General features: G+C 41.0%; 1 protein-coding gene across 1 annotated transcript in view; it reads right to left on the bottom strand.

The window, feature by feature from the left end:
• The window catches only part of RIT2 (Ras like without CAAX 2), a 194,386-nt gene that overhangs the window by 77,179 nt on the left and 91,397 nt on the right, over positions 1-25,810 (bottom strand). The window contains exon 4 of the mRNA XM_080574737.1: positions 13,633-13,824. Coding sequence (XP_080430863.1) covers positions 13,633-13,824 — 192 coding nt within the window. The remainder of the gene's footprint in view (positions 1-13,632; positions 13,825-25,810) is intronic.

The raw sequence follows: 25,810 nt of genomic DNA, 5'->3' as shown, positions 1-25,810 counted from the left end.
AAGTGGATGAAGATGTTAACCTGAATCAACCCCAATATTGATTAACTGAAAAAAAACAACAACATATCATCCTCTACCTCCAGCCTATGTCAAGAGTTCTGATCTGCAAAATTTTGTGATTAATTCTACTAATGACTGTAACAAAGAAACCTGAATTCCGACATTTAACATTCTGAGTTGCAACTGTAGTAATGTGTTTTGATGTCAGTTTATCATAGGTAACTTCTTATTCCTTCTTGCATTAACAATGTTATATTAACCAATTTACTCAGAGATTTAAAAGCTGCTATTAGCTCTTATACTATAAAATTTGGGCATTATGTATGAGAGGTTTGAAGATTCCAGAATTCATATAAAACAGAGATATTTTCCTTTCATTTTTTCAGGTTGATTTGTCTGGGTAAAGGTTTTTGGGCTTTATTTTATTTATTTATTCTTTTTTTGCTTGTTATGACTTCACAGCTTAAACAACATCATTGTGTGTGAAATTAACATGCTGCTATTCTTAGCCAAGTTGTTTGATTTGGATAAAAACAGATCTAACTTCCTAATTCATGTGAAAAAAAAAAAAAGAAAAAAAAAAAAGGATGTCAGTAAGACAAAAATACAAGAAAGTCTTAAAAAAAAAGAAGATAATTAAACTGATTAAAACTGATTTATCTTCTTTTCTATAAATGCTAGGTCATGCTTTTATTTGTGACACCATGATGAGAAGTAAATAAATTCTGAAAAAACTTCTTTCAAGTAATTTGAGCTATTACTTCAAAAACATATATAAACTATGCTTGCTATGAGAAATTCACATTTTTATGTAAACGATGCACTCAGTAAAGGTTACCTCCTATATTAATCTGCTACTTTGCCAAGGGACTTTCATTTTTACAAAGTTGCTCATTACTGTCTCAATTTCAGGGCAGTATCTTTGTTCAAGCACAAATTAACTTGAAGAACATACATTAGTTCCACTCTAATTATGCCTATGCTTAAATAGCTTCCTGAACTGGAACTGTAGTAAATAATATATAAAAATTAGGATGAAACCTTGATTTTGCTCATGTAAAAATAGCAGCATGCGTATAAAAAAGATACCTTCCAATTGCATGCCATTCTCTTATGTGTATATGTGTCCCTGTGGAGAAAATGGGAGGATAACTCTTGGGAGATGGGAGATCACATTGTTTCAGGCATAGATGGCGGAGAGGCAAAACTGTGATTAGTACTGCCTCATGTGTTACATTCATGCCTCTCCCCTGTTTGCATTAAAAACAGGATTATGACTGGCTTGTGCATGGTGTGCAAGAGGAATATTCACAGACAGGACAATGAAAATTGCAGCAAATAAACTGAGAAATAAAAAGGGATTTTGCAATCAGGCTCTTGGAGCACTGCCCCTGGAGCAGGACAGGAACCAGAGTGAGTCACACACAGCTCCTTCCTTACCGCTTTCCCTGCTGCTGAAAACTGAACTATGAAAGTCCTCAAGGGATAATTAGCTTCCTCACAAATCTTGCTTTCCAGCACCAGAATCTGTACAGGTTTCTACCTAAGCTCTAGTCACCTAATAAATGATACCACTGTGGGCTTCATTGCAAGCTGTACAGTTTTGTGTGGTCACTGTGTAACCAATGGGTTTTCCTCTGAGAATAATGCTCTGAGTCACCCAACAGCATTTCTGAACTTACAAACAAGCTTTACCCTAGGCAGTATGCTTGTGAGGGTAGTTTTCCAGCAGCGTTTACTTGCTTTAGTTAGAAAGAAAGATCCCACTAGTGTGGCTGTCAAATGAAAAGTGTGTTAAAGTCTTTGCAACTAACCTCTAAATTTCTAGACCAAGCAGACAAATCTCAGAGTCTAAATTCACCTTGAGAGGCAACCTAGATAAATTCTAGAGGTGAGAGAATATCTCTGCAGCTTTGCACCTCTCCTCCAAGGAGTTCTTCCGCTGGAGTAAAAAACATGGCCACATAAAGTCAGATATTTTTTTGGGGGGGGTGTTGGTTAATGGCTCAACATGAGCCAGCAACGTGTGCTTGCAGCCCGGAAAGCAAACCGTATCTTGGCCTGCACCAAGAGCAGTGTGGCCAGCAGGGCAAGGTAGGGGATTCTCCCCCTCTGCTCTGCTCTTGTGAGTTCTGTGCTGGGATCACCAGACCGAGAAGTACAAGGAGCTATTAGAGTGAGACCAGAGGAGGACCAAAAGGATGATCAGAGGTCTGAAGCACCTCTCCTGTGAAAACAGACTGAGGGAGCTGGGATTGTTCAGCCAGGAGCAGCCTTCCAGTATCTAAAGTGGACCTACAAGAAAGCTGAGGAGGAACTCTGTCAGGGACTGTAATGATAGGACAAGGGCGAGTGGCTTTAAACTGAAAGAGGGGAGATTTAGATTAGATACTTAGAAGAAATTTCATTCCAAGAGACAACAACTGCCAGATTGACTCTTAAAATTGCATTGGCACAGAAAAGCGCACACACTTTTTGGGGTGGGGTTTGGGGGTTAATACTGAAAGATGATATTTAAGTGATATGCAGAAGATTTCTTGGGATAGCAAACACTATGAAATAAATGTCAAAAAAATCAAAATCAATTAAAAATAGGTAGAAATTAAAAGTGTAGAGGAACATATCAGAATCCAGATACATATTTTGATAATGTAGAAAGTGATTATCAAATGTTTGACAGTTTTCTAAGATAATAAAACATCATGACAACTTCAGTGGTTATAGTTCCAAATATTCTGACAACTGTCAGAGATCCATCAAAACAACGTCTTACTTTATTCAGAACTTGAAGAGCAAATGAAAAATACGATATTATATCATGTGGGTAAGGCAGTATGTAGAGAAGAGAATGTGAGTGACAATGGCAACTCCTTAAAAGCATAGTTCAGTTTCATCATGCATTCATGTCAGCAAAATGTAATTGCATGAATGCCAGGGAAAATGAACAGCCATAATGACGTCAAGATGGATGAATGAATTCATCTAAAAATTCAATGCAACATTCAAATCGTTTTGAAGAATTTTCTCTTCTCTGTCATATTCTTCTTTGGCTTGTTTCCATTAGAGATACCACTATGTTTTTTGTTGTCTTTATTTAGCGTAAGTGTGCCAGAATACATTTGAGATATAGCTCACAGCTCACTCCAGCCTTTAGAAGGGAAGACTACCTTCACAGTATCACAGTATCACAGTATCACAGATTTCTAGGTTGGAAGAGACCTCAAGATCATCGAGTCCAACCTCTGCCCTAACACTAAGTACTCCACTAAACCATATCGCTAAGCTCTACATCTAAACGTCTTTTAAAGACCTCCAGGGATGGTGACTCCACCACCTCCCTGGGCAGCCCCTTCCAATGCCTAACAACCCTTTCGGTAAAGAAGTACTTCCTAACATCCAACCTAAAACCTCCCCTGTCGCAACTTTCGTCCATTCCCCCTCGTCCTGTCACCAGGCATGTGGGAGAACAGACCAACCCCCACCTCGCTACAGCCTCCTTTAAGGTAACTGTAGAGAGCAATAAGGTCGCCCCTGAGCCTCCTCTTCTCCAGGCTGAACAATCCCAGCTCCCTCAGCCGCTCCTCGTAAGACTTGTTCTCCAGACCCCTCACCAGCTTGGTCGCCCTTCTCTGGACTCGCTCGAGCACGTCCATGTCCTTCCTGTAGCGAGGGGCCCAAAACGGAACACAGTACTCGAGGTGCGGCCTCACCAGAGCCGAGTACAGGGGCACAATCACTTCCCTAGACCTGCTGGCCACACTGCTTTTTATACAGGCCAGGATGCTGTTGGCCTTCTTGGCCACCTGAGCACACTGCTGGCTCATATTCAGCCGACTATCAACCAATACTCCCAGGTCCTTCTCTGCCAGGCAGCTTTCCAGCCACTCATCTCCCAGCCTGTAGCTCTGCTTGGGGTTGTTGCGCCCCAGGTGCAGGACCCGGCACTTGGCCTTGTTGAACTTCATACAGTTGACCTCAGCCCATCGCTCCAGCCTATCCAGATCCTCCTGCAGAGCCTTCCTACCCTCGAGCAGATCGACACATGCACTTAGCTTGGTGTCATCTGCAAACTTACTGAGGGTGCACTCGATCCCCTCATCCAGATCATCAATAAAGATATTAAAGAGGACCGGCCCCAGTACCGAGCCCTGGGGGACACCACTAGTGACCAGCCTCCAACCAGATTTGACTCCATTCACCACAACTCTTTGGGCCCGGCTATCCAGCCAGTTTCTAACCCAGCGAAGCGTACGCCAGTCCAAGCCACGAGCAGCCAGTTTCTTGAGGAGAATGTTGTGGGGAACGGTGTCAAAAGCCTTACTGAGGTCAAGGTAGACCACATCCACAGCCTTTCCCTCATCCACCAAGCGCGTCACTTGGTCATAGAAGGAGATCAGGTTCGTCAAGCAGGACCTGCCTTTCATAAACCCATGCTGACTGGGCCTGATGGCCTGCTTGCCCTGCAAGTGCCGCGTGATGACCCTCAAGATAATCTGCTCCATGAGCTTTCCTGGCACTGAGGTCAAACTGACAGGCCTATAGTTCCCCGGGTCTGCCCTGCGGCCCTTCTTGTAGATGGGCGTCACATTGGCTAGCCGCCAGTCAACTGGGACCTCCCCCGATAGCCAGGACTGCCGATAAATGATGGTAAGCGGCTCGGCCAGCTCCTCCGCCAGTTCTTTCAGTACCCTCGGGTGCATCCCATCCGGCCCCATCGACTTGCGCACATCCACGCTCCGTAGCAGGTCGCCAACCATTTCCTCATGGATAGCGAAGGCCACGTCCTGCTCCCCATCCCCTTCCACCAGCTCAAGGCACTGGGTATCCAGAGAACAACCGGTATTGCCGCTAAAGACTGAGGCAAAGGCTGCATTAAGCACCTCAGCCTTTTCCTCATCCTTAGTAACTAGGTTTCCCCTCGCATCCAGTAAAGGATGGAGATTCTCCTTAGTCCTCCGTTTCGCGTTGATATATTTGTAAAAGGATTTTTTGTTGTCTTTAACGGCAGTAGCCAGGTTGAGCTCCAGATGAGCTTTGGCCTTTCTAATTTTCTCCCTGCACAGCCTCGCTACATCCTTGTAGTCCTCCTCAGTGGCCCGCCCTTTTTTCCAAAGATTATAAACCCTCTTTTTTCTGCTAAGCACAAGCCGCAACTCTCTGTTGAGCCAGGCCGGTCTTCTTCCACGCCGGCTCGTCTTTGGGCACGTGGGGACGGACCGCTCCTGTGCCATCACGATTTCCTTCTTGAGGAGCGCCCAGCCTTCCTGGACTCCTCTGCCCTTCAGAACCGCCTCCCAAGGGACTCTGCCAACCAGCGTCCTGAGCAGCTCAAAGTCAGCCCTCCGGAAGTCCAATACAGCAGTTTTACTGGTCCCCTTCCTGGCCTCGCCAAGAATAGAGAACTCTACCATTTCGTGGTCACTCTGCCCAAGACAGTTTCCGACCACCACATCTCCCACCAGTCCTTCTCTCTTTGTGAAGAGAAGGTCTAGCGGGGCACCACCCCTGGTAGGTTCACTGACCAGCTGCGTCAGGAAGCTATCTCCCACGCTCTCCAGAAACCTCCTAGACTGCTTTCTCTGTGCCGTGTTGTGTTTCCAGGATATGTCGGGGAAGTTGAAGTCCCCCACGAGGACAAGAGCCGACGATTTTGCAACTTCTGTCAGTTGCCTATAAAACTCCTCATCCGTCTCCTCATCCTGGTTCGGCGGTCTATAACAGACCCCGACCAGGAAGCTAGCCTTGCCGGCCTTCCCGCGGATCCTAACCCACAGGGATTCAACCTTATCATTCCCAGCCTGGAGTTCCACAACATCAACATCAAAAGATTCTCTAATGTAGAGAGCCACGCCACCACCCCCTCTGTGCTGCCTGTCCCTCCTGAAGAGCCGATAGCCAGGCACTGCAGCACTCCAGTCGTGGGAGCGGTCCCACCACGTCTCCGTGATGGCAACCAAGTCGTAGCCTGCCTGCTGCACGATGGCTTCCAGCTCCTCCTGTTTGTTACCCATGCTGCGTGCATTAGTGTAGATGCACTTCAGCTGGGCCATCGCCTTCTTCCCCGGCCTAGCCATTGTTTCCCCCGGCACAGCTCCAACAAGCCTTGTTTGAGCCCCATCCCCCTTCTTACCTAGTTTAAAGCGCTCTATATGAGCCCCGCCAGCTCCTGGCCTAGTATCTGTTTTCCCCTTGGAGATAGGGACCCGTCTGGGGCCATCAGGCCAGGTGCCGAGTAAAGCTCCCCATGGTGAAAAAACCCAAAATTTCTGTGCTGGCACCAGCCTCTGAGCCACCTATTAACCACGCGAGCTTTCCGTGTTCTCTCCGTGCCTCTCCCTTCCCCCGCAGGGATAGACGAAAACACCACCTGCACTCCCGCTCCCTCCACCAATCGTCCCAGCCCCCTATAGTCCTGTTTGATAGCCTTGAGGCTTCTCTTTTCAACATCGTCACTGCCAGCCTGGACTATCAAAAGAGGGTAGTAGTCAGAGGGGCGAACCAGGTTTGGAAGCTTCCTGGTAACGTCTCTGACCCTGGCCCCAGGGAGGCAGCAGACTTCCCTATGTGTGGGGTCAGGCCGACAAATGGGGCCCTCCGTTCCCCTGAGGAGGGAGTCGCCCACAACAATCACCCTTCTTTCTTTCTTGGTGGAGGCAGTCCTGAGGCGTGGAGTCAACTTCCTCACCTCAGGCATCCTCCTGGGTAGGCTTCCTACCTCATCCTCACCCGCCGGTCTCTCCAGCTCCAGGGCCTCAAACCTATTGTTCAAGGGCACCTGGGAAGGCGGCACCGGAAGGGGAGGGCATCTCCTGCGAGGTCGAGCAGGGACCTGTCTCCATTCCTCCTCAACTCGCAGGTCCCCTCCCTCTGCCCGATGGCGACAGGGCAGGGGGTCCACCCCCCTTTGGAGCGTCTCACCCTGGTCCCTCTCCCTCCAGTCCTGCAGGGAGTTGCTCCACCAGTCTATCTCCCGCTCGCACTCCCTGATATCCCTCAACCTCTGCACCTCCTCCTTGAGTTCCACCACCATGCGGACCAGGTCGTCCACCTGCTCGCACCTCACGCAAGCAGTCTCTCTGCCTCCCGCCGATGGCAGCAAGAGGCTCATACACTCCCCGCATCCGGAGACCTGAACTGCCGCATGTTTGGGCGGGCAGTCGGTCTGGGTGTGCACTGACTTCCTAGAGAAAGCACCGTGCCTGGTGGAGACCATTGCAGCCCAGCTGACGGGAGAGTGCCGTTGGAGGAGTTGTCCCTATGGGCGGGTGCGAGCGCTCCGCCCTTCCTGCCCGCGCTCACTGCCTCGCTAACTGCCGCGTCACTCCCTCCGTGTCACTCCCTCTTTGCCGGCCCTGTTGGCCGCGCTCCTGGTCGCTCGCGCTCCCTAAGGGCTGCCTTTGAACGGCCGGGGGGAGGAGCTGTCGCTGACGCTGCTGGCTCCGCCTACGCCTCGTCAGCCTCCCTCACGAGGGCTGCCGGTGCCTGGCGGCTCCCTCACGTAGGCTCGATGCCCGAAAAATAGCCCTGCCTGTCCCGATCCCGCGCTCCGCTGCAGCACGCGTCTGCCCCGGAGCCGGTCGCCTCGGCAAGAAATGTCAGAATGACTATTTATTAGATTTTATTCATTAGAAACCAAAGGCAAGTTGAGTTTGCTTTAAGATTCTAGTCTGTACTTTGCAGCAACAATCACAACAGAAAGATTCAGGTTAGAATCTCATTTGAAAGGACAATTAAAAACAATTTTCTTCTGCTCACCCAAATGCTGCTTTATAAAGGCAAGGAAGATTTTTGCCCATGCCTCCTTCTAGAGTCGACATAAAGACAGGCATCTTCAGGGGAAGATTAATCTCATTTATAATATGTCTAAGACTCAGGATATTTCCTGTAGCTCTCCACAGATTTACAGAGGACTCATTTAGTCTAATCACTTTAACATGTCTAAAGTTAACTCAGATTAATATTATTTTTTGTCAGTAAATAACAGAAAATGTATGTCTTTTGACTTACAGTTTGTAAGTTGAGAAGAAACAACAGAACTTTTCTGTTTCTTTCTGTTTCACTGGCCTAATAAGTGGGAAGCGAGGCTTCAGCATACAGATTCTTCCATCCCAATGTCCTTAAGTAAAAATGGAACTGATTGCACTAAAGGATATTTATAAATTTCAGAGCAGTTTTAATCCCCAAAACAAAGGAATTCATCCTGATACTAGGGTAAGAAGTTCAGTATACTGCCGTTACATGACTAATATGAATAACAGAACATCTAGTAAACAGTGTTTCATTGTTATGCACTGGAAAATGAAGACAAAATATAATGTCATATTCTGTAACTATTTTCAGTGTCTCAGCCAGGCAACAGAAGGTATAGACTGGCAATGTCTGAAATATACTGAAGAGTTATTCATACAAAAAAGACAAAACAAAACAAACAAATAAACAAAAAAACATTAGCACGTCAGCAGTCTCAGATGCAGACATTTCAAGGTTTTAGCCAGTACAAAACTAGAACTAGTAGTAGCCAACATGACACTAGAGCCACTATCAAAATGAGAAATCTAGAAATTGATGCGCACAGTATCTGATAACTGGTCATCTCATCTCAAACGAATTCCAGAGTAAAACCTCATCTAAGTGAGAATATTCTGCAGGCAGTTGCTTCAGGTCATGAGAATGTAATCCTGATTGTAATCCTGATTCAAGAATTACTTTATGGCTTAGTAAAAACTTTGAAAGAAAATATAATAAATTGTAAGTATGCAGTAAGCACCTGTGATTAATAAGTGCTCCAAATAGATACTGTTCCATGTTAAAGACAAATTTCATATTGATTTTATATTTCATACTGAAGAAGAGAAGCTGTAGGGGGAGGGAGAAAGAAGGAAATGCTTTCAAAAGCCCTGTTCCTGCTTGGATTTGTGCTTGAAGCCAATAAGACAATTAATCTGTGGAAGAGTAAACAAGTGCATAATTCTTTTCAGGACCAAGACCGTACTGGCAAAACTAACAACTGTGATGACAGGCTTCCCAGAGAGGCCAAGAGCTGAATGAAACGTCAGCTGCCCTCGTAACCTTAGCCTCAATGGTCATCAACATGCTATCCATGGATTTGAATGAGCCCATAGTTTATCTCTCTGGGATCACATATAGCGTATAGGAAAAAGTGTTCAATGAAGGCTATGCAATTTTTATGTAGGTAGAATTTCCACAGGGGTTCTCACATCCACATATAGTTTGAAAAAGCAGCTAGAAAGTATCTGTTCTTTTCAGCTCAGAGCTACAGCACGTTGTTCAAAGGAGCTCATTTATTTAGTTCCCCATTGAATTACTGAACGTAATATATTGCAATGGTCAGTAGGCAGAGCCTTCTAGATAATTTTTTCAAACAGTCTCTCAGCAGTGCTACATGTCTTTGTTATAAAATATTTTAATTAAAAACTGAAATTTAGATTTAGCATGGTGCGAGTTCAAATATGATCAGTTTATTATTGTATTTTTAAAGATTAACATGTTTTAATTAGAAAATATTTAACCATTATACAGCTTTTAAACCTCAGTAAGTGCTATCTGGGGTAAAGTTACAAAACAGAGCTGAAGTGAAAGTATCTATTGTACTTTACATCAGCTGGTCCTAAATGTTTCTAAAACTCTAAAGACATTAAAACAGATATACAGCCTATATTTATCAATCTAAATATTTTATGTCAGAAGGCACTGAAATTCAAACGGCATCTAATCAGGCACTTAGTGGTCTATTTTACATCAAAGAGCTATGGGATAAAATACATACAATACTTAAATACTTCTTGGAGCAATGGCTAAAAATCAAAAGATGAACACAGATGAACACCTTAACCACTCATGCCCATTTACTTTCCTAGTGAATCTCTAAATTCAGGACAGAACAAGGTCTGAAAGGGCTAGATGCAGCTACAGGATGAATAGGTGAAAGGGAATGGAGGATGGAGGAAGACTCACTACCAGACTGGTTATGTTCTATGACAATATGCTCGGACTGAGGCAGCTCTCCTATGAGGAGACCCTGATTGAGCTGGGACTGTTCAGCCTGGAGAAGAGGAGGCTTTGGGGGATCTTATCAATGTCTGTAAATACCTGAAGGGAGGGTGCAAAGAGGTTGGAACTGACCTCTGCTCAATGGTGCCCTGTGCCAGGACAAGAGGCAATGGGCACAAACTGGAGCACAAGAAGTTCTGTTTAAACATCAGGAAGCCCGTCTGTGCTGTGCAGGTGATGGAGCACTGGCACAGGCTGCCCAGAGAGGCTGTGGAGTCTCCTTCTTGGAGATCTTCAAAAGTCACCTGGATGTGGTCCTGGGCACCCTGCTCTGGTTGGCCCTGCTTGAGCATCAGGGTCGGACCAAATGACCTTCAGAGGTCCCTGCCAACATTAACCATTCTGCCATTTGGTGATTCTGTGAACATGCATTAAGATTTCTTTATTATTATTTATTTTTCCCACAACTGTTTCACAGTTCTTCCCCCACATTTTTTCAGAAAAAAAAATGTTTATTCTTTAGGCTGATATAATTAAAACTTGTTTTAGGAAGGTATACAGACAAACCCATTTCTTAAGACATTAGAAATGACAGGTATACTTAAAGACAGCAGTAATTTCACTGAAGACATCAGAAAATAAAAACATTATTTAAAAATAAGCTTTTGCTGTTTTGTTTTCAGTAGTGTTACTCCTAACACAAAATTTTAATTGCAGACTAGTTTTATTCTCTTAGTCCTGTTGATAGATTTGATGCGAGCGACATACATCATTAATCGTATTGTGTATTGGATTCAAACAAGAGCTTTGTCTGACCGAGCTCCTACAGCCTGTCTGATTGTTGCAGAATTGTCATTAAATGGAAATGATGCCAGCAAATGTTGAACTTAATGTTATGTTTCCAAATACCATGAATAATATTACAGTGCCTTTAATGATTTCCATAGGAGAAAAATGTCATTAAGCAAAGCAACAATATTAGCCCTGGTGCCCTGGCTGAATTCCAGTCTGGCTAATTGCATTCTGATACCTACCATTTCTCAGTAGTTCGAACTGGGTACGTTTGTGTTCCTCGGTGTTTGATCATTGATATGTTAATGCTGTACATTGTCAGCTCATTGCTGTATGCCACCCCAGAATTTGCTGGCTACCGTGCTTGAACATTCAAGCTCTATTAATAAAGTCCTGACTACAGTACATGACCTTGAAAAGATTCCTTTCGCTCTACCTTCCCACATTTCATCAAGTTTCTTAGGTAGTGTTTAACCTAGCAGGTAAGCATAGATCAATTTATTTCAGTGTTTGTTAAATGTACAGCACAACCTCAAGTCCCGCTTCTGAAATAATGAGCTGCTGAAGTCCATTAACACATGTTTAAAGCTGAGCACAGAGATGATTGTTTGAGTTTCAACCAGAGAGGCACTTTGAACAGTATTTCCTAAGCATCTCCACTTACTCTGCTTTGCTTTCAATTGTGCAGTGGTCTAAGAACATGAACCAAACTTTGGATGAGAGTTAAGTGAAGATATGCTCCAGGAGCACACCTCATACACTTCAGCACCTGCAAAGCATTCAAACAATGGCCCTGGAATACAGCTAGTCCAGAGTTAAATTCCTGAAATGTGGACTTCAGAATAAACTGACTTGTACTATAGCTCTGCTTCAGCTGGTTCATAGTACTTGCTTACGTAGACATAGTAATATTCAGATGCTTTATTCAAATTGGAAGATCTGAACTGTATTATTTTACTAGTCTTTAAAGCATGGGTTTTCCACAACTCAAAGTACAGATTGCAGAATATTTGAGAAAATCATTCTGATTTTTTCACATTTGTTAACAGTGGCAGAAGAAAAAAGATAGGGAGGGAAAGAGTCTGAGACCTAAATCCTAGCTCACAGAGAGCTATTAAAACAATCAGAAACATGATTCTGAATTGCCTTGATACACATTCAGGCAGGATTTCCAGTGCCAGTCCTATATAACAACTTTTTGTGCATCTGTCACATCTCAAAGACATCGTGTCTGGTATCATTCCCAACAGCCTCCCCAGGCCCCTTCATTTTGAGGGCCATTTGTGATATCCAATTCAGACATTCATACACATTAATTTTCACATTTGAAAGATCAGACAAGATCAACAAGAAGCATGTAAAACATTTAAATATGGCATATATTTCTATATGCATTGACAATGATTAAATATAAACACTCATTAAAATATGAGATCAGAAAGAGGAAGTGCCAAACAAACTGGAAGAGAGTCTTTGTATCACTTAGGGAATTCAGCATTCCTGTAAACCTTATCTACAGATAACCCTAAGAAAATCAATCGCATACCATTTTTCTTGGGATCAGGTGTTCTCTCAGTTGAAAAACTGAATCCATGTCCCTTCCCTACCTGGTATATAAAGTACCCCAGGAGCTGCACGTATTGTGCTGCATGTTGTACATGGCATTGTTGTTTAAGGTCTCAAGCTGAGTGATAAGCTGAAACTGGATCGTCATCATTAAATTTTTGTCACAGTCTGATTTAGGAAGAAAGTCAATGATCTGGAAACAGATGTGAAGCTTTAAACATATATCATCAGATCTTCAGAACTAATTTCAGGCTTAATACTGCTTTGGATTTTCTTCTGGTAGAAGAGAGAAGACGATGAAATGGGGAGAAGAGTGACGGGATAAGTGGAAAAGAGAAGACAGGATCATGTGAGCACAGATGCTAATGAACAGAAAAACACCATTTTATTAAACTGTAACGTGTGTCTGCACAGAAGTCAATCATTTGAAACCAACCATAGCATATATAAAGAGCCTCTTAAGATTCCCATACAGGAAGTCTTTTCTTTCCCCTTTCAAAGTTTCTGCTTAAGATTAAGGTTATTTATTATTTTGTACCTGGTTACACCAAAGCCATTTCTAAAATGGTCTCCCTCCAACTCCATCTTGCACATACACACGTCATTACAAACAGGAGGAAGGAGAGAGGAAGCAAAGGGAAAAGAGTGAGCCAAGGTTATTCTAGACTCTGAGAGCACCACAGTCAATGCCCTAATAGACACAGAAATCAAATGCTTTATGGTGGTTGTGGCTGAATACAAATAAAAGTGAATTCAAGTCTTGTGTGTCCCAATCTTATCCAAGAACTCTGATAACATAGCCACTGATTCTCAAGCAAATACAATCTCATAACTATTCATCTATTTAACTAGATTTTTTTTTCCAGTCTGTTTGAGAAACCTTTAATTAAACTTAGTATATTTATGAAAATGATCTGGATTTAATGGTTGGTAACTTCCAAAGGAAACATATTTTTTTGTCTGAATCCTGACAGAATCTATTTCCGTATTGGACATATATATAGCTTCAGAAGAAAATCATGGGATTCCTTTCCAAGTAAAAGAAACATTTCAATATGATTGGCCAAGACTACTTTCAGATCTATAACATTTAAATGAAATGTAATGCTAAATCCTTAATTTATTACCTATCCCAGTGTGTAGCTCTTTGAATAAACCTCATTTTGTGCTAATAATTCTCAGTAGTGCTGTACAACGTATGCTACAGAAGTCCCTGAGGTAGCCAAGAAAAACCAAGCCAAAACCAGCAGAGAAGTGTCTTACCTGTCTGAACTCTTCAAGATCTATTTTGTTTCCCACCAGCACCAAGGGGATGTCATAGGTGTGCCGGACACGATAAATGAGTTCCTTAAACTCAGCAGCTTCTTGAAAGGATTGACGGTCTGTGATGGAATAGCAGATAATGAAGCCTTCTCCGCCTCGCATGTATTGGTCCCTCATGGCTGTGAATTCTGCCTGTGAAATAAGAAGAATGTGGTCAGTAATTTGGCAGAAAAAAATTATCCATCTGTAAATAACAGACTTGCTGAAAACTTCCTCCATCTCCCAAATAATTTCACACTGCTTGTTTTACTGTTTTAAATAGTTCTTGCTGAAACTCGTGCATCCTTCTGGGTCATTATCCTAGATAATACACCAGCAGGATTTCTCTTAGGACTTTTTTTTTTTTTTTTTTTTTTAATCTTTTCCTATCAGGAGAACTCTGTCTTCTAAGAAGATCAACTTATGCCAGTGCCTGCATATAGAAAACACTGTTTTATGTAGTTCTAGAACCTTCTGTAGCCCTTCTGGTACACACAGATGACTAACAACTCAATGGATGCTAATAGGTGTGAAAGAAGAGCTATATTATTATCTAGGGATGGGAGATAGTTACAAGCTGTTTATTATGCACTTAGTTCAGAAGCTCAGTAATATCAAAACCATTTTCATTGACTCCCAACAGCTTTGGAAAAACACCTAGTAAAACAGGAATATAATCTACAAAAAGTTCTGTTTTTTCAAATGCTCACAAAGGAGCCGGGGTATTTAGTTCAGTGCGGGATAATACCATTAAATCAAAATGAACAATTTTGAATGGAGGGATAATTGGCCCAATTTTCTCCTCCTTCATTTTCCCACATTTTTGTATGTATTTGTTGTCACAGCTACATTTTGAGTTAGGAGTATAGTTTTCAGATTTATTTAACAAATACTACATTCTAGAAAAATCAAGGTTTACTTTTCAAAAACTAGTCTCAAACACTATAGCTCGAGAATATGTTTTAAAGACAGTTTCTTTTTAAAGTTTGTTTGTTCTTCTTGATCACAACCCAGAATAACCCAATGCCATGGCAACAGTCAGTCGGGATCAGAATCCTCCTGACAGAATCAGCTCTCCAGAGATATTAAGATGCAGGAAGGTCTGATAAAGGAAGGCATACACATATCAATGCTGGACCATTTCTATGAGCAGCAGGGTGCAATATCAAGTCCTGTATTTTTTACTCTGTTGAGAATTTAGGCGGGGATTTTAAAAAGAGTTTAGGTTATATATATCTCCTCAATTCTTGCTGAAAATTGAAGGGAAATGGATTGTTTATGCTCTTTTAAAAGTCCCAGCCTTAAATCTTTCTCAATAGTCACTCATGTTGATTGATAATACTTCCTGTGAATAGACTTTTGTGTTGACCATTATCATTTATTCATGATGTATCTTTTACCCAGGGGCTTTCTTATATATCATTCAAAATATTTCACCTGCTACAGGAAGAAGTTTATAGACTAAGCTCCAAAATATCAAGCTAATAGGCAATTTAAGGGTAAGATTCTGCTTTGAGCTTACTTTGAATTTCAAAATGTCTGAACTCTCACCACTGTCATCCCAGGAGAGTTTATAATCTGCCAAGCTATAGCTTAGAGTGGATTAGGCCATGTTCTGTTCCATCCTCTTGAAATTGGATGTGGGGCAGTGGTGGGTAGAAACACAGAAGACATCTAGGCAAAGGGGATCTACGCTTTGTTGGTTTGGGCAAGACAATGAATGGAGATCTGGTCTCTCTTTCCAGGTTGTTGCCTCTCAACCACATTAGATAGCCCCTGGATCAATAACCAAAACAATAACAAACTGGAGACCACACTCCAAGTCTCCAAGTTACAGATGGGTAGTGTTAATTACTAAGCACAGAAACACACCCCCGCTCGCTTACTCACCCAATGACTTTCCTGCCAAGACAGGGTCTCTCCACCAACCCTCCTGAGCTTCTTCTCTTTACATCATCACCTAGACCTATTCCATTCCATGATTAGTGGGATTGTCTCCTTTGCAGTAGGAGCTAAACAAGGCCATGATGCCTTCCTTCAGACTGAACATACAGTGAAAACCTTATGTGGAGTTGAACGTGTGGATTAAGGCTCTTGAATTTAGCCATCTACTGCAGTTGTAGGCCACAACCTAAGCTCCCATACAGATAATGGAAAACTGGTCAATATAGTTAATGGACTACAGATTGCTTCCACTGACAAAAAAAAAAAAAAAAAAAAAAAAAGCTGTCTGTTTTTCTGTTTTATCTCTTTTTGGGTTTAGAGGGAGCTGAATATTTAGATAACTAAACAGAACCTCTAGGTCCCATGTGGACACATGAAGTAGATGTTTTGTTCTATAACACAGCCCAGATGTTCCATATTCCTGGGTTAGAACATTCATAAATCTACTATTATAACACTAGATGATTATTCTGCACAGCCTTTTACAAGGAATGAGCCCTGCTCAGTGAGGTGGTCCACCTCCAGGAAGTGCTCTGAACTTTTTACACTCATTTATAGCTGCTTGCAGTGAACAAAGAACGCATAAGGACACATATCCCTGTTTAAGTTAAACACTGCAAGTGACCTGCTGCAACATGAAGACTGCCTGGATCACTCACCAGGAATGCTCAGTGGCTTTCTTTAAGTACAAGGAGAATCTGGATTCACACACAGTGAATCATTCCAAAAGGACAAAATGCTCAGCTTATAGACAACACCATTCTCGAGCTGGAGACATTTACCTACACATTCTGCTTCATGCCTGGGCATAATTATGACTTTAAATATATGAATGAATTTGCTTTTCCATTTTTTCATTGTGACATGTTATTGCAGTTGATGTGTTAGACTAAACAGCCAGAATACCTTAGTGTCATGCTTGCAGTGATTCATTTTCAGATGCATTGATTATTCTATACAAACTGGATTTGGGACATCCACTTAGTTTCCTGTTAACTCAATTAGCAATTTCTTTTCTTAGTTTTGATGTTGATTTTCACCTCTTAGCTGTTCCCCTTGGCAGGACTGCTCATTACAGACTCAAGGACTCCAAGGTCAAACATAAATAAGCATTATTTATTTATTTATTTATTTATTTATTTTACATTCTGAAAACCCCAACATAGTAATATATATTAGGAAACACAATAAATACAATTTTCAATAAACCTGCTGTAGCCCTTTCAATAACTGTGCCCATTATACATACAAGACAAAGGAATAAGAAGCAATTAAAGCTGTTCAATTTTTAGTTCAAGACAGATTTCACAGTTTACACTTATTAAAATCCAAGTTCACCTGAGTTTTATGTATGTTTAACGATAGATGAAGATGGACCCAAAGGTTTTACATATTTTTCAGTGTTTTTATTTTTTGTTTGGTTCTCTTATAAAATAAGTGGCATTATATCTGTGCACTTGGCACACAAATGTCTTCTTTGTTTTCTGCTATAAAAGTGGCTTTTTCAAAAAAATATTCAGGAATAGTACTTGATACATTTTTTTTACTGAATAGGGGAAAAATATGAAACATTCCCAAGTCAGTAAATATCAAGGGGAAGAGAAAGAAGGAAATCACACCTCTTCAAAAGGAAATCAATTCTAAGAATTAAAGTGAAGATTTGTCATGCTTATAGCACTTTGCAGCTTGACATCAGTCTATAGTATTCTCATGTGTATTATGACTAAGGCTTAACTGAAAAGTGTGATAAGAAATCTTTTGAAACAAAATCACCTTCCTCCTTTGGAGAGATGCTGTACTTGAGAACAAGAATCAAGTTTGGATAGAAACAAAATAAAAACTTTCTAAAAGTTGAAAGAAAGCAGTATAACTTTTCCATTTTTCCATGAAAATTGAAGTAAGGAAAAAAAAAAAGAAAAAAAAAAAAAGGTACTAAGCCTCATATGAAGCCTATCTGTAGAAGAAAGTTAGCAAGAAAATTTGAGCATGTCACTCCTAAATGTCCCTAATGTCTGTTCCAGTTGCCCCTATCAGTTATAGGGCATCTCACGCGATTTTGCAACGTTGATAGATTGGACTCACAATGACATAGAGCAGTTCCCTCCACATGCCCAGTCGCATCCCATTCTGTTGTGTTAAATGACATACACCCAGGTGAATTAATTTGGCCTTTAATGATCCTCTTTGCTAAGGGTATATGTTTATATATATCTTCATCAAACTTTCCTATGAGCCAGATGAGTCAGCAAAGGCTGGGATAGAGAAAGTCCTATATATTTTAGTTTGCTGTGCTCTTCATCAGTAGGCTACTAGCTCTTTTCAGCAGCAGCCACACATTTATCTCGGATTTCCTTAAATTGGCAGTGTACCTGTAGAAGCCCAGCTCTTTGTCTTTCACATCTCTCAAAAGTTTCAACTCCAGCAACACTTTCTCCTTCCTAACATGCCCAAGAAATACTTCCATATCCATCTTTGGGTGGCTGTCCCTGTTTCCACATTTTTTATACTTTTCAGTCAAGCTGAGTGAGCAAACACTTTCTTTTTATATTAGCCTTTAGGAGAACAACTTAGTGTAGAAGAAAATACTTATCCTGTGGTTTCTCTCTGTTATCCTGATTTATCTTCTTTTACTCTGCTTTTCGTAACAAGGAAGAAGGCTTTTTCATAAAGAGCAATATTTTTAATTAGTTTTTAATTTCATCCTTTTTAATATAAATAGGACACATATGATTATTTATTTTTTATTTAATTTTCATTTATGTATTTATTTATTTATTTATTAGTTTGAAATCCTTTCCAAGTGAGATCAATTTTGTATTGTCTTCAGAAGAGAAAACAACAGCATTGGGTAGCAAAGTAGACTACTCTTAGATACATATGTCCTTCTGAGGGACTAGCTTATTGTCGGCTACCAAACCTAACCAATGCTCAGCTCAGGACAACCTCACCTTTTTGATTTAAGTAATCTAGGAAAGGATGTCACAAAAGTTCACTGTAGGTATGTCTGCTTCTTCACTGTCTCCTAAGCATTTCCCCCTGAACAGCACTGGAGAAAGAGTGGTGGGTCAGAAAAGCTTTCACCCAACTCAGAATCATTACGAAGAACCACATCACTGTTTTACATCAGCAGAACTCAAAACTGAAGTCTCTGGGACTCCAGTGTTACGCATTGCTACAAGCAAGCCTCGCCAGCACCAAGGAAATAGGAAAAAAAGGGTGAGGGAAAGAAATAACAAAAAAAAAAAAAAAAAGACAGAGGCTGTGAGCAGGAGGTCACTTAAGGTGTCCCATTTCATTGTGTGGCATGTGTTTGAGGAGGACAGTGCAGTGCTTGAAAGCGCAGTCCTCCTCCACACTCCTCAGAAGTACGGCACTTAGAAATTTAAAGATTCAGAACCTCAGAAACAAGGGTGTCTTGTTTTTCAAACTACACACACGCTCCACACATTTTGATGCCTGTTCTGTTTTTATGATCTTGGCTTGTATCTCTGGAAGAGGTCAGAGTCTCCCCAGGGAGGCCATCCTCACAGTTTGAGAAATGCCACTTTCTCTATCTTCTTGTCTCGTGTTCTGCTTGACTTTAGAACCAGGAATCTGCTAACAGATGTTCTTAATCAAAGCTGTCTCCCTGATTACCACAGGGGTCATTCTTGTTATGAAGTGTTTTTTTTTTACATTTCTAGTGAGCGCTGGGGGGTGGGGGGTATTCTTCGAAACAGACAGAATACTGTTCATCTACAACAATGAACAAACAAGGATAAAATGAACAGAAAGGACACAGGAAACTCAGTAGGGAAAATAAATCCTTCAAATTGTGAGTGAAAGAATCAAACATAAAGACCATAAACCATAAAAGAACTATGTGAAAATATATTGTTCTCTCTTTCTTTCTGTTTTTTCTTTTTTTGAGAGTTTGAGTTGAGAGTTTCTTCTATCTCAGAAAAGTTCTTTTTGAATATGGTCAAAGATTAAATTTTAGCAGCAAATGATTTCTCATTGCCAAAGTGCAACCCGCCCATATCTCTCTGTTAACAAATTCTCTCGAACACATAAACATCACAGCTGACTTCCCTGGGATTACATATCCTTCATCTGGCACTGCTTGTAATATAGTATGAATTTCTTTTCTTTTACCTCCTGAAACAGATACATCTAAGGAAAACACACTGGTGAGAAGTGTTGTAATGATTTTATTTTATTTTTTTAGCTATTTTTAGTCTTTTTTTTTTTCTTTCATGTGAAATCTTGTTTGTAAAAGCAAACTGTAAGAAACCTGCAACCATTATACTTTCATTGACAAAGCTTCCAAATAGGAAGCTGGGGTCAAATATTATATCTTATAACCACCATAATATTGTTACTGAACTAGATACAAGAGATGGGACTTGTTTCATCTGATTTCTGCTACTGAAAATGTAAGCACCTATTCCACAGCGATCTTCAACTTTCTCTCTACAGTCAGGAGAGAGATGATCAACTCCAGTGAGTAATTCACTCCACCTTCAGAGAAGTATTCAAGAGATCAGGGATGACTTTCCCTCTGACCTCCCTAACTACCTCAGCTGTAGATTGTTAACAGAGACTAAATACCTATGCCAAACTCTGAGATATCCACAATAACAGCCACAGTCCTCACCCAGTCACTACCCTTTGTGCATTTGGATGATAAGGTTTGTCTTCTAGTTCCTTTTATAGTTTTTATCTAGTTTCTGCAAGACTGTGGTATTTCCAGTGCAGTTTGAGAGGCTGGCAAGGAGTAACATCTGGCACCTTTCTCCAGTGGATGGTTTTTCCCCTTGTGACACTCAGCAGTAAGAAATACTGACCCTCAGGATGGGATAAGATATACTTAAGATGCATTAGGAGACAACAAGCAGATATACTTTATTATCAGAGAAGTCAAAGTTTCAAACCTGCTGCCTTTGCTTGCAGGATTCCAGCATGCAGTGGCTATAGGTTACCAGTGATGACACACCAGAAAACAAGAAAGCACTGATTGATATCACATCCCATCACTTCCTCTCTTCCCTCTTTTTTCCAGTCATCCTTTGCAAACAGCAACAACAAAAGGAGTTGCACAGAAAAACAAACAAACAAACAAACAAACAAACAAACAAAAAACAGAAAGAAGTCTGCAGCAGGTGGTACTCGGCCACCTGTGCCAGCCCAAACCATCTGCCACATCACTGGGAGGAAGGAAGGGAGTTGAATAACAGCTCAGACCCAGACCAAAGAAAATGGAGGGGCTCTGGCTGGACTGGAGGACAGGAACTGATTCTTCTCTGCATCAACTCTCTACACTGTACTGGTTGTGTACCAAACCCTCTCTCATGACCTTTTTCCCCTGCTATAGTAATGATCCAGGAGCAGTTCAAAATGGGATTAGTATAAATGAGAATTAGCCCATAAGCCTGTAGTGGAAGTGGATTATTATTATAATCAGTCCCCTGATTAATGATCAGTCAGAGTCTCACTTCTTATAATTACAGGAAGGAATCCTTGCTTCTCTTATAAAACAGCGATATCCCTTTCCTTCTGTGAATTTGTACTAGGGACAAAATGCACATCAGAGATGATGGGAACAGTATAAAGATAACATAAAAGATGCAGCCCATGTTCCTAGCAGACTAATGTCTTTCTGAACTTAAGCTGACAGCCTTCCAAGGCAATATCATGAACTCCACATTGTACAAAATCAGTAACCTTTTCTTAACTTGGAGAATGGCCAAGTAAAATCTTAAGATAGATACTGAAATCAATCCGTAATAAGGAAGAAAACCAACAGCAACCCTACTGAAATTGGTGCTTATTTATCTGGCCACTCTTCCCTCTGTTTAAGCTAATTAATTTACCTGGAGAGGGAAACAGGAAGAATAATATTAATCTTTGCTGGAAGATATAGGCATGATTTTCAGATTTTGTAACAAATACATTATTTGCTATTTTCCAGGGGTCAATGTGCACTCTGTGTACTCATCCAGGTAGACTGAATGGCAGGGAACACCTCAAGACTTTGTCTATGGGCAAGAAGACAGTCTGAACTGAGTGAGTCAGCTGAGTGGATGGTTGGCAAGTTAAGGAACACAACTAGGCACACTGAACATGCAACACAGAATCTTGCATCCCCAATCTCTGCAGATTTTTTTCTAAAAAAAAAAAAAATCTAAATTTTAATTTCTTAATATGAGTTGCTATACCAGGTTTGATTATGCAGACAATAGTCTCATCTTCATCCAAATGAGTCTGAGAATTCATGTTGGTATGTCTAAATTTTCACCCTTTTTAAGAATAGCCGGTTTGACTGGTTCGTTTGATTACTGACTTCTTTAAATCATTGTGGAACACAATCTGATTTCATCACTTCTGAATTCATGTCCTTTACAACATATGGGCTTAAACATTTAGGTTTCCGTTCTCTTTCCAGTTATGATACTTCCCATAGTATCTGGCATTGCTCATAGTCGCAGACAGGACTGCAGGATGAAAGGCAGGTAGAGATGTTCCTTCACATCTTTCACACTGATGGACCACTACTGCACTGCCTCATTGTCTAGTGGGAGAACATTTTGTATTCACTTACTGTTCTGTGTTCAAATACTGCTCTGTATCATGGCTGGCTTATAAAGTAAGATTGAACCATATCAGACAGGTAGAAAAAATAAGTAAAGATAAATAAATAAATAAATAAATAAATAAAACATAACTGAGAACAATATTCTGATAAAATAACTCATGACTTAAAAAAAAAAAAAAAGATAAAAATAAAAAATACCACCACACTGTGAATTTCTTTCTTACTAAGGAACTACTAAATAACCTGTGCTGGCAGTCAGGTCCTCCTTCCAGAAGTAGCTTCTCTGCACTGATGTTCCCAATGTTCACACTCTAATTGCCCTCCTGCCCTCAGGTGATGATATATTTGCCAGGTTTCTGCAACAGCTCTTTTGTTAACTTTATTAATCCTGCTATTCCAAAGATGGTTTGTCATATCCAGTAATGAAAATATGCAATCCATCACCTGGGAGATAATATCTACTTTTCATTTACCCCAAAATATGGAGAAAATCACTGTATCAATTCTCCACAATGCCAGTAAAAATGCCTCGGTGCTACAGTCCCTAACTCAGAGAACTGTCTTTTACATTCACATTAATGCTAATAGTTTCTCTCTTAGGGATAAACACCTTAGTAATTTTCTGTTATATGCATACATTGAAGCAATTTCCATTGTTAACTATCTTGAAAACCTCCAACTACATTTGGTTTATCATGCACCATATAACACTTCTCCCCCCTTCCTCATTGATATGCAAGAAAGAATAAAACCTATTTTCACCTTTTAACACAAATGCATCATAAATGGTAAAGGGAAAGAATTAATAGCCCGGTAATTACATTTTAGTAAACAACAGGAAAAAAAAAAAAAAAAAAGACAGCAACCCACTAGCAAAGAGGTAATGACTGCAGCTGCAAGCAAGGACTCGCCAGGGATTCAAACAAGCTCTTGTAACCTTACACATGGATTGCAGAGTTGTCTTCTTCCCCAGTGAGGCTTGTGCAGCCTTGCAGAAGTGAAGCAGGAGGCTACAGAATCAGACACCCCATTGCTCTGATAAATGACTGTAAATGATATTCTGGCTTGCATATATATTCTCTCACAATGACTTCCATAACAAGTTTGCTTACCTTAAAAATTCCACGACATAGATATTTCTCTCTCTTCCCTTGTGCCCTACTCATCACCAGAGATACAACCTGAACTAAGACTCTGAAGAGGGGGAGAAGAAAAGAAGCAAACAAGCTGCCAGGTAGCTTTTTTAAAGACTTTCATATTTAATCAGCTGTGCCACTGAAATCTAGCTCAGTGTTTATCTGAGGAATGTGCTCCCCAGAGACTACATAAATCATCGCCAATATGAATGTAAGATAGTTATGTTAAAGATGTATTGATTTTATATTGCTTACAGCGTTAAATTTAGTATGACTCTATTACAAAAGGTCTAAATTGTCATGTTCCTGGAACTTACAGATTTCTTCCAGCAAGAAGGATATCCCATCATTCTTTTTTCTTTGCATTTGCACTACTGTTTCTGATGCAGGTAAAATGACCAGGTAACATTAAGTACACAGGGACAGTCACTGGACAGGCGTCCACACAGTCCTGAAGAACCGCATTCAGTGACCTTCTGGGGACTTGTGGGAACATAGACTTATCTGGAACAGGAGGAATGTGTGTCACCTCGACTGTGAGTAGCTCACAAAGTGCCTCTAAGGTACCTTCACATGCAGGCTAGCTATCCCACACAGAGATGCTCCAACCTTAATAACAGGATACAAGAAACATTTCATCATACTCCACGTTTACTATATAGATGTCTGTACCTTGCTCAGTTGCCTCGACTCTGTTCATAGTCAACGAAAAAAGTAAACTCAGAAAGGTGCTTGAATTATTTTAAACATTTGAGGTTAAGAGGGAACTATGCTATCAAACAATTATTTCTTCTCAGCAACTGTAAGAACAATCTAGATGGTTAGTTCAGACATACAAGTCCATATTGTGAATAATTTAAGTTAGATAAGAATAGTCCATCTTTGGGACTAGAAGAACATACTGCAACAGCTATGAGGTACCCACACCATCACCTTTCCTGCATGGCACTTTGAAAATGCCATGGCAGCTGCACCTCACACAGCCTCTCAGTTGCAATGGTTAGCACCTGCTACAGAAATATGGCCTGAAGAGAAGTGTCATCTTGAAGACATAAATCCTTGAAATACATTATGGGACAGTCCTGCAGAAAAGTGAGTGGAATATGGAAACTAAGCCAGTTAAAGGTGAAATAACAATAACCAAATGCTAGCAGAGAGAAATAGTAGAAATTACATGTTTTGAGATATTTTCTGCAGGGATATAACTTATAGTAAGCCCAGTTTCCCCCTATAATCCTGTCCCTGAAGAGGCAGAGCTCTAAGAAGGAGGCTGGCCTGTAGGCTTCTATGCCCACAGATGCTGTTCCATCCCTGGGACAGGGCTTAAGCTCCCACTAGAGAGAAAATGGGAGGGGTAAAAAAGATGTATGCAAGGATGCTAATGAAGGAAGAGAATGCAAGGTAACAGCACATGACCATAGAGCAGGTACGGGTTGTACTGTATGTTAGGCAGCATCCTATCTGGGAAGACATTAGACCAGCATAAACCACTGGGCAGAATGCAATGTACCTTGGCTTCAGTAAAGTGAAATTGCTGTGTATTGCATGCAAGCCTGTCTTCAAACAACCCTCCAGTGTAGTTGTAATGAATGGAAACTTAGAATCATGCTTCTTATACTCTCCTTCCTAATATAAAAAGCTCTTTGGATGATGCATGGAAGGCACTGACAGTGTTCCCAACAGATACTGCAAAGATGTATACAAGTACTTTCCACCAGGCGCAATGCCATAGGGTAATACTCTTCAATATTCTCCAAGAGAATATAGAAAAGGTTAGCTGTGTGATGTGCAAAACACTATTTTCAGAAAGGACACAAGAGGAGAATAGCTAGATCCTTGGATGCCTAAGAACTCTACCTCTTGTACATTTGATAGGAAAAAAAAAGACTTTGGAGGGAAGCTTCTTTTCACAACATAGACATTTTTAATGAATGTGTAAGAACATTCAGGAGGACCAATTCTTCCAATTATTTTATAACAATTCAGGCTAATGTCTAACATTTTATGGACTTTGTACATCATACATTCAAGATTTCATCCAGATCCATTACTACGATATCTAGGTTTCAAAGTAAGTAGGGAATAGTTTAACTGAGACTAAGTCACTTCTAGTGGGGTAAATGAAACCAAGTTCCATTTTCTGATCTGCAATATCTGGGTCTGATTATAAAATGGGACAGTATTTTTCATTTCTTTAGAAAAAAAGCTGTAAGGATAAAGGCAGAACTCCAAAGCTGTAGCCACCAGGCATCCTGGTTAGACCAATAGGTCCTGAAAGATGCTGAGTAGCTCCTGAGAGATGCCCCAACTGCCCAACAAAAGGACACAACACATCTACAGTTCTGAAAGTTAGTGGAGTCTGACTACTTTGGTTTGCTTCAGTGTTTAGCTACCTCACTGTAGCTAAGCGAGAAGATCTGATTCCTTATGCAGGCACAGCTGATATAGCTACTGATAAGCTTTGGTTTTTGTCTTCTTAAAAGGA

Source organism: Anser brachyrhynchus (genome assembly GCF_964034855.1).
Source record: "Anser brachyrhynchus genome assembly, chromosome: Z".
Lineage (NCBI taxonomy): Eukaryota > Metazoa > Chordata > Aves > Anseriformes > Anatidae > Anser > Anser brachyrhynchus.
Note: the sequence above shows the minus strand (reverse complement) of the source record. Positions and strands in the feature narration are given on the sequence as shown.